General features: G+C 48.4%; 1 protein-coding gene across 11 annotated transcripts in view; it reads left to right on the forward strand.

The window, feature by feature from the left end:
- Positions 1 to 6: 6 nt before the first annotated feature.
- The window catches only part of TMCO3 (transmembrane and coiled-coil domains 3), a 70,034-nt gene continuing 59,873 nt past the window's right edge, over positions 7 to 10,167 (forward strand). For 4 of the 11 annotated variants that reach the window (XR_003092502.1, XM_014527894.2, XM_014527895.2 and 1 more), the window contains exons 1-3: positions 254 to 439; positions 2,821 to 2,953; positions 8,662 to 9,202. Coding sequence is in view for 10 of the 11 variants with exons in the window: in XM_014527894.2 (XP_014383380.1) it covers positions 8,681 to 9,202 (522 nt within the window). In the remaining variant the exon portion in view is untranslated. The other 7 variants (XM_025196117.1, XM_006017253.3, XM_006017252.3 and 4 more) reach the window with 7 other exon arrangements.

A 10,167-nucleotide genomic window follows, 5' to 3' on the forward strand; every position in this document is an offset into this window, starting at 1 on the left:
GCGGCACTGGCGGAACGCGGCAGGCGGTGCGCGAGCCCGGCGCTAACCAGCGCTGCGCGGACTACCACTCCCGTGGTGCACCGCGCCGCCACGGGCAGGCAGTGACTTTGGCTCCCGTGATGCACGGGACGGGTGGGAAGAGTCGGCGACTTCAACTCCCGTGGTGCACCGCGCCCCTCAGCGTCACCAGGCCCTATCCAAGCCCGGGATGCCTTGCGCTTAAAGGGGCCGCGCCGGCGCTCGGTGAGGGCGTGGCTGTGGATCCGTTCGGTCTCCGTTCCCCCTCCCCCCGCCGCGGCCGTTGGGACGGTTGTCGCCGATGACGTGGCAGCGCCCGCCCTGTCTCCTCCCCTCCACGCCCTCCTCGGCTTCTCCCGCTGCAGGTGTGGGCGGAAGCGGCAGCTGGAGATGCGGGCGGTGCCCGGGATCCGTCGCCGCGGTAGGAGCAGGCACGCGACGCCTTGCCGGGGGACGGGGGGGCCTACACAGCCTGGGGCCCCTGGGAGCGGGGGCAGCTGGGCTTGGCTCTGGGGGGCACCTGTGTAAGGAGCAGAGCGAGGCTGGGGGATGGGGGGGTCTGAGGGCCTTGTGGCCCCTGAGGCTGTTGATGGGCATCAGCGTTACCTTGAATTTTGAAAGCCACACCCTGGAAACCTCCTCTGCCTGCCCCCACTTACCACTAGAGGCCCGGTGAGCTGGGGGCAGGACTAGGAGCTGTTGCTGTGACTCGTCACCGGGCCAGGGGCAGAAGTTGCACACAAACCGGTTTAAGCAATTAGGAACTGGTTTACACCTGTAACGGAGCAGAAGTTCAGCACACGTAAACCTCTTTCAGAGCAGCCAGAACCGGTTGAAGATCAGCCTGATTGGAGGTCAGATCTGGCTTCACTGATTTAGGTCAAACTGTTTGATGAAACTTGTGATTGAGGGAGCTGGGGGCCCACTCCGCTCTGTGAGTGGCCAAGAGAGCCTGGGATCCTGGAGGGTTTCAGCACCTTTAATGGAAGGGGAGCTGGGTCTGGCAGATCGGAGATGATCCTGCCCTTGAGTGTTGTCACATTGAGCCGCATAATGAGTGCTTAAAACCGTTTTAAGTTGTTAATGTGCAGACAATCCAGCGGTTAAGAGGTCCAGTAGCTGCCCAAAATGACTGTAACAAGGCCCTGAGAGAGGAGGGAGTGCGAAAGAGCTGGGGAGTTCATGGCTGAGGGTCCCTACCTCATGCTGGTATTTCAGGATGGATTAGAGACCAGCTCAAGAGTTGTCAGGCATTTTCAAGCACTAGGTTTATAGCTTTTTATCTCTGGATTGTTCTTCTTTATCAGGTGATAATTACTTTGCAGGTGTGGCCTGGCACTTGCCAGTGAGTTGCTGATATATGTACTGTGTTGCAGGGGCCTACAGCTGGTTGACTTGCTTTATAACTGGGTAGTCATTTTGACCATGTGATGATACTTTTTATGCGAGACCCATCTAGATGTAGTGCCATGGTTCACTGGTTCAGTCTGTGATAATTACTCTGTGCTTATGGCCAGTCTCAGTTAGCCCAGGTCTAAACGTATTGCACAGTTCACAAGTTAATTGCATGATATATGTAACATGTGTGTGGCAGGGGTCTGAGAGAGACATTATTAACTGCACAACTGCCTGCTGTCCAGCAGAAGGGTAGGCAGTAGTTTGAGCCTTTTCTACCTGCTCAAGGAGCTCTTTCAGTGACCTGAGGATCAGAGCGGGCTCCTACAAGAGATTGAAAGAGGTGCACCCTGAGGCAAGAGCCCTTAAATCATATAAGGGTAAAATCAGAGGGTGCATTCAAACGTGGACACATGTAGGGGAATATGTTTCCCACAGCATAAATAGCAGCAGCACATATTTGTGCCACTGTTTTTTGCTCCAGGGCATGCCCTGCGTGTCTGCTCTAGTGCGTGGCAAATTGTCCCAGGTGGGGTAGGGGTCCCAGCAGTCTTACTGGGGACCTCCCAGCGCAGCAGTGGTGCTGATCCAGCCGCCTGGGGCAGCCAGGCTTCATTTCTGGTGGTGCATGCTGCTGCTGCATGTGTGACCCTGCTTTTTTTTTTTTTTCTGTGGCTTTTTTGACACCGAGACCCCCTGGTGTCAAATTTTGGCGCTGCGCAGTAAATTAGCAGTATGGTGAATGGGTCCACTTGTGCTGCGTATGGTTTGCAGTGCCTTAAACAGCTTTGAGGTACTGCAAACCACGTGTGTGTGCTTGTCTGGAGGTGCTCAGAAAGGCTAAGGGCAAAACAGGTTAAAATTAGCAAGGGCATAAAAGGCAACCAGAAGAGGAAAACAAAGGGGAGTAGGGATCTGTTATGGAATGGGTGAACTAGTGACAACAGGGAACACAAAGAAGGCTGAAGCTAGGTCCATCACTGAAAAAGGCACTTTTTGGATTCTTAATTAAATGACATCTTAACAGGATGCTGGAAGGTCTTGCCAGAGCTTGTAAAGAACAGGTTTAGGAATATTTAGGTAAGATAGTTATGTTCAAGATGACTAAAATCATCCTACAGTGAGTAAGAAACTAGCTAAAGTAATCTCCGAACCATCAGTGATTATCTTTGAGAATTTGTGGGGGGAGGGCAGCAAGATCCCAAAGGATTGGAGAGGGGCAAGCAAAATGCACATTTTTCCTTTTTGTTGAAAGGACCAGCCAGCTTAGCTTTGATCTCTGGAAAGGTCCTGGAACGAATATGTAAGCAGTTAACTTGCAAGTACCTCAACAATGAATGAAAAGAAGACTGTTACAAGTTTGTCAAGACCATCTTGTCAAACCAATCTCATTTTCTTCATTCACAGGGTAACTGGCTTAATGGATAAGAGAGCAGTAGATGAGAATTTTCTTAACTTTTTTAAGGTATTTGGCACTATCCCAAGTGACATCTTCATGAACAAGCAAAAGAGGAAGATGTCTACATGTAATCATAATCAGGTGAGTATAAAATTGGTGGAAAAATTGCTCTCAAAAAACTACTTATCAATTGTTTGCTGTTGAACTGGGAGGGCATCTCAAGTGAGATCTTACAGGGGGCTTTTCTGGCTTCAGTTCTGCCTGGTATTTTCATTAATGATTTGAGGGCTGGAATAAAAAAAATGCTTTTATAAAAATTGTGGATCACATTAAATTCACCCTCCCCCCTGGGGGTGCATGCAGCAGCAGGAGCTGCTGCCCCTCCCCACCTCACCCCAGTGAGCCGCCTGCAGCTCTGTCCTCTGCTTTGGCTGTGCAGCACCTGCCCCAGCCCCACTCCTTCCCTTTCTGTGGAGGCCTTGATCTGCCCCCCCATGCCCCTTCCATCCCACCTAACCCTGACTTACCAGCCAGACACTGCTCTCTAAGCTGCCAGGCTGCATATTGGCTATCAGATCGGTATTGGTTGATTATTTCTGGTTAATAATCAACGATCGGTATCGGCCAAAAAAATCTTTATCAGTACACCCCTATGAAATTGTATAAAGATAAATGCAAAGTGCCAAGTTTAGGGAAGAAAAATCAAATGCACAAGTCCAGTGTTGGCAGAAAAGCTGTGGCTTGCAAAGAATCACTCAATAACGGTGAATCATAATTTTGAGTTTCAGTGAATCACCAATATTCTGATTTTAGGGGAAGCTAATTTCAGCACAGCCCACAGTGAAAGGAATTATGTGTGGCAGGTAATTATCTGTTCTAGTTGGTGTGGGTGAGGGTGGCATGGCTTTGGCATTGCATTTTAAGAAAAACAAACTAGAAAGCCCCTAGTTGACAGCAACGAGATTGAAGACACATTTAGAAAACATAACCAATGAGGAATAGTTTAATGGGTGGGGTTTTTCTCCAGAGAAGAGAGAACAGAAGTAGGACAGAGTTTTCCTATCTCCAGGCAAGCTTGTGTTCAAATATTAACACCTTGTATATTAACGAAGGGAGAGAGTAACAAGTCCTGTAAGTGGTGACCAGACATAAGCCAATGTAGACTCCACTGAAATTATCTCATGATCAGGGATCCTGCTTTCCTTTGTTTAAAAATCCAAAATTATCTGATTTAAAAACTCCCAAATCCACCTTTTTCCACAATTAAAATGAAATGCCACCATATATGTATGTATCAGTTGAGCACAGTGTTTTATTGATATATTTAGTTTTAAAGCAGTTTGGAAGCCTTCCAGTACCTCAATCATTATAATAAAATAAATTTTAAATACCTATATATTTTGGTGTTTGATTTTGTTATTTTTTTATCCTGAAAAATAAGAGTTCCCCCTGTCCCCTTCACTCATCAGGACATGGGTCTAGCTGTGGCTATTCCGTTGCCCGCCCCCCTTTTTTTGTGCTGCTGAGCAGCCCTGATAGGCCAGTGCCTCCCTCTCAAGCCACAGCCCCCTCTAGCCCTGCCATCATGACCCATACCTCTCTGCGCTACCACCTCCATCCCTGCCAGCAGACCTGGCCTTAGGGATGGGCAGCGAGGGCAACTGTCCAGGGTACTGAGGTGGGGAGGGAAAGGGGGTGTCACAGCACCCTCAACGTGGCTCAGGAAGGGGCGGAGGCGGCAGCAAGGAGCCAGGGGTGCTCCTCATTCCCAACCCCAAGCCCCCTGCTGCCCCCTGCCCTGCTGGAGGGGGCCTCTAGTCCCCCAGTGTGTGGAGCAGGGGGGTGTTGGTGTGGAGTGGGGACTGTGTGGAGCTTGGTCCCTGCCTTGATGGCGCCTGCTGCTCCAGACTTACCAGAGCTTGGCCGCTGATGGCCTGTACCAGCCCCATGCCATTGGGGCCATGTGCCAACCTCCGGTGTGCCTGGATCGCCCCTGTACTATTGGGGGGCACCCAATGGTGTGGGGCCATTCTAGGCCATCAGGGGCCAAGCTCTGGTGAGCCCAAACTGACCCTGCACCATTAGGGAGGCCCCCTGATGATACAGGGGTGATCTGGACATGCCTGTTAGCAACATGTTGGGAGACCATGGGGGGAGACATGCTCCCCCAGATTCCTGTGGTGCACAGGGCTGCAGTCTGGCCGGATTGCTAGACTTGATGCCGCTGCTGCTGGGAGCCATACTGCTGCTGCCAGGAGCCCCTCACTGGGCAGCACCCCCAGGCACACCCCCACTGCCAACCCTGTCCTGAGGGTACCCGGTCTGGCAGATAGGGGAGCAGTGCACACTCCCTCCCTCCTTCGCTAACTGTTGCCAGTACCTCAATCTAGGGGCACAGGGCTGCAGCCTAGCTGGACCCAACGCCCCACAGCAAAGGGGTGGCCATGGCAGCATGGAGTTTCATAGATTTCATAGACGTTAGGGCTGGAAGAGACCTCATAAGATCATCAGGTCCAACCCCCTGCCCAAGGGGCAGGAAGTCAGATAGGGTCAAAGGATCACAGCAAGATGAATGTCCAAATGTTTCTTGAAATAGTCCAGAATAGGTGCTTGCACCATCTCTGGGGGGAGTTTGTTCCAGATCCTGATGGACACCTCTTATGTACTTATAACTGCCACCCAGTCACCCCTGAGCCTGCACTTCTCCAGGCTGGAGAGTCCTATAGCTCACAGCCTCTCTTCATAAGGCCTCTTCTCTTGTCCTCTGATCATGCATGTAACTCTCCTCTGGACTCTTTCAAGCTTCTTCATGTCCTTCCTAAGTTGTGGAGCCCAGAATTGGGTGCAATACTCCAGCTGTGGCCTCACCAAGGCCAAGTACAATGGGAGAATGACATCCTGGGTCTTGCTTGAAATGCATTGGTAGGAAGTTGTGCCCTCTACTGTGCCCTGCCACACATTGCTTATGCCCCACACATCCCCCAGAGTTATCTGCAGGGAGGAGCTCCCACCACCCTGCCTGACTGTATTGCTAGGTGTGTGTGTGTGCACATGCACATTGCACCCCCTGCCTTCCCTCCCCCCAGACCCAAGCAGCTCCTTTCAGGCTGGAACTCTGCCAGCTTGCAAGGGGAAGCTTGTGGTTTCCCACTTTAAATTGGAACATCTGGGTCTTTTTCCTTTAAAGGGGGACATTGTTTTTTTCTGTGGGCAATGGAAAACCCAGATCCCTGCTCATAGTATTCCACCTCACTTGTTTCATTTGAACTTGTGGGGGGAAAAAAGCCCTGGGATATTCCTTGAAGGTAGCTGGTCCAGAGGTGGGCAGTTATTTGGGCTGGAGGGTTACTTTAATGAGTTTTGGTGAGCTGTTGAGGGCTGTACACATGTGCAGTTCCTGGCCCCAGGCCATTTCCCCCATGCCTCACTGCAAGCCAACACCTGCAGCCCAGCCCACACCGTCATCAGGGCTCCTGGTGTGTGCACTCCACCCTGCAGTTCCCAGGAGCTCTGATGGCAGGGCAGGGCAGAACAGCATGAAGGCCTGTGGCCAGGCTTCATCCCCCATGTGCAGGAGCTGGATGAGCCACACTCAGATGCTGGCAGCTGCTGGGTACAAGCAGCCCCACCTGCCTACCCAGGACTGTGCTGTGGCTGAAGCTGGAGCCATCATGGTCTGAACATGGCTTGGATAGGGCCTTTCATGGTGCCAGGTGGGTAGGGTTACTTCTGCCCAGCATCCCACAGTGCCTGGGAGATGCAGTCCAGCCCTGCAGGCCCTGGGTGCCTCCTGCAATAGAGACTGGGGCCCGAGTGTGACTTGGCCAGGGCTTATGGGGCTAGAATGAATTTCCTAGGTGCCACAGGGGATGCTGGGTGGAAGCAGCCCTGTGCACCCAACACCATGTGGAAGCTATGCTCGGACTCTTTCTTCTGCTGGTGGGCAGCAGCTCTGGCTCCAGCCTCTGCTGGCACTGGGTGGTGGTGGGTGGGTGGGACTGCTTTTGCCCAGTGTCCCCTGGGGTGCCAGCTGGAGCTGGAGCTAGAGCTGCTGCCCACCCCACCCACCAGCAAAGGTGAGAGCGTGGCTCACCCAGGGCCTGCCACACGGTGCTGTTTTCCATCTGCGGGCCAGATAAAATCAGTTGGTGGGTCGGGTCTGGCAACGGGCCATATTTTACCCACCCCTGAGCTTATCTAAGGCTTCCTGAAACCGACATACATGAATTCCAACAGCATGGTGTAATGGAGCATTGAGCAACTATTTCCTTCTAATTTATCAAGGACATTGCAATCTCTAATTCTGGAGTCAGCAGCCTTTTGCCAGCATAGACTGTGGGTTACAACCCAGGCCTCGTTGAGGGCTACAACCTGGAGCGGACAGCTGCCTGCACTTACACTCTTCACTGATTTCTAACCCCTGTCCATCAAGGATCAGTGCAGACATGATGGAGCAGCAGTCTCTGTAGCGGAGAGAATAGGTGGCATGGTGCAGCTCCTGTGCCAGATCAGATTTTTGAGGCCACTGATCCCCCGTGCTAGATCAGACATTTTTTGGGCAGGATCCAGCCCACTGGTTGTTGGTTGCTGACCCCTGCTTTGCAACTGGTAGTGTCCTGCAGGGCAGACAGCATCTTGTAGGAAAGCTGGTCCCAGGCAATCATTATTGTATTCCATTTGTGATCACTGTTGTTTATAATTAATTTGACCAAAGTTCAAATTTGCAGTTGGAAATGAAACAAATATTTATTTTTTTTTTGTTGAAAATTTGTTGAAATTTAATTACAGATATTCTGCAATTAAAAAATAGTAAGTTTAGATGGCAAGCACATTTTTACAGGTAACTTAATTTCACTTTGTTGGGTATTACATTTATATAAAATTTCTAAATCAATGGAGTTTGTGCAGATTTTTACCATGGTTTGAGAACCTATAGTAGATGTTTTTAAAAAACAAATACTTGTTTCTTTAAATTGAAGAACAGTCTTGAAAAGTCTTTTTTATAAAGAATTAAAAATAGTTACTAGCAAACTGGCTTCTGAATGATACTGATTTATTTTAATGTTCCCCTCTGAATCATTTTTTAAACACATTCTGCATAGTGTGGCTTATGGTTGGAGACCACTGCATAGCTTCTGAAAGCTCAAGGTCAGTGACTAAATATCAAGGCAGTTTCATTGCTATGTGTTGTGTATGCTGTAACCTCTTTGAGGCAATAATTAAAAAAAATCTTTATACTGTACTTAACATGCTTTGGGACCCTTGGTAATAATTCGCATAGACTTTTTAGTTATCATAGAGAAGTAGGGCCGGAAGGGACCTCCAGAGGACATCTAGTCCAAGCCCCTGCCTAATACAAGATCACCCGTATCCAAAGCATCCCATACATTCAAACTATAATCTAAACTACATAAAACTAAACCTTTTTAATAGAAGTTTGAAAACCATCTCAGAGTATCTGGAAGAGGAATTATTTTTTATGTTTTTAATTACGTACAACCTTATCCTAACAATTTAACTGAATAATAGTGGGGTTTTCTTGCTTTGGTTTTGAGACTTCCATATCTCATAACTGACAACTGTGTCTGGAACTGCTAAACTTTCCAGCTTTAATGGGTTTAAAGTGGAATAATGTGTTTTGAAGAGCAAGAAAACAAAAATATGTTACTAACCCAGGGAGACTTGGTTTTAACTATCTGTTGGTCTAAGGAGAACACATTACTTTTATTAAAAAACAAATTTCATTGTCTTGAACGTGTTGTCTCTGAGTTTTTGTTTTTTTCACTGTGGATCCAGGGCTCTATTATTAAACTTTGTCTGACTGCTGATTTTTTTTTATTACCTTTCAGCATAACATGTGTATCTGAGATGCAGAGAGCCTGTAGCAGAAGGCTTTGGACAATTCCAAGTTATGTTTCTCCCAACCATAATAAAAAGTGGACAATGAAGGCAATTGTATTTATTTCCTTATGGACGTTGATTTCTTTGCTTTGTTGTCAATTAGCGAATGCGGCGGAACATGATGATGTAGTAAAGCATGCAATAAAGCTGCATCGTGGGAAAGGAGCTGCTGTCACTCAGAGAAGACAGTGGGTCTCAGAAAACTGCAGAAAATTGTCTGGGCTCCTTCGTCAGAAAAATGTGGTCCTTAATAAACTAAAAAATGCAATAAAAGCAGTGGAGAAAGACTTGAGGCTATCAGATGAAGAGAAATTATTTCGGGTACATACATTTGAAATTTTCCAAAAGGAGCTAAATGAAAGTGAAAACTCTGTCTTTCAAGCAATCCATGGACTGCAAAGAGCTCTTCAAGGTGATTACAAAGATGTTGTAAATATGAAAGATAGTAGTAGACAGCGATTGGAGGCCTTGAGGGAAGCTGCAATTAAGGTTAGTGATTTAAAATTTTCTATGGAGGTTAATATGGGAAAATTATTAGCAATTTTTCCAGGTGTATAGTAATATGTTTTTAAATACTTTTTAAAATGCATTAAAAATGTGGAGCTACAGCAAATACACAACACTTTTATTAAAAATGGAATTTTGAATGAAGCTAGAATAAATTTGTTTTCTTTAGATCAGTTGATTCTCACTCGGGGGTGCCATGGCACCACGGGGTGGCTTCCGATCCTTTCAGTGATGCCAGGAGTGCCACACAATGTTAGCACTTTTAGGTGTGCAAACATGATTTGCAAGATAAACCCAGAAATTTCAAAAGAGGTGTCCATAGTGTCGAAAAAATTCAGAGTTGGGTTCCTCTCTGGTGAGCCACAAGTCTCCCACCAGATCATTCTTGTTATGGTGGGCTTGTGAAAAGTTGGGTAGTGTGTAGTTGACAACAGGTTTCTAACCAAACTCCCAACATCCTTGCTGCCAGTATTTTGTGGGCAGGCAGGAACTGGCTTCTGTGGCTTATCACTTTCTGAAGCTCTGGCAATCATATCGCTGACAGGATTTTTGATCATTTCACTACATGCCTGCAAAGTTCTAAATAGTAGTGAAGCTCTTCAGAATCATAGAAAATTAGGGTTGGAAGGGACCTCACTCAAGGGGTCATCTAGTTTAAACCCCTGCTCAAAGCAGGACCATTCCCAACTAGATTTTTCCAGCCAGGGCTTCATCAAGAGCAAGTCTGCTCCCTTTTGGGGTCTCTGGTGCGCCAGCTGGAGGAGCTCCAGGCCACAGTCCAGAGACTGCATGCCATCAGGGACTGCGAGCAGGAGATAAGACTCCTACTGCCAGGCCCTTCTCCCCCGGGAGGCAGAGGGTAGACCACAGTCCCCCTCCACGCCAAAGGAGGACTTTGGGACCTCCTGCTGTGTCCAGCCAGGTGCATGGACCACGGTGGGCAAGGG

This window comes from Alligator sinensis, unplaced genomic scaffold, assembly GCF_000455745.1.
Source record: "Alligator sinensis unplaced genomic scaffold, ASM45574v1 scaffold288_1, whole genome shotgun sequence".
In the NCBI taxonomy this organism is placed as follows: Eukaryota; Metazoa; Chordata; order Crocodylia; family Alligatoridae; genus Alligator; species Alligator sinensis.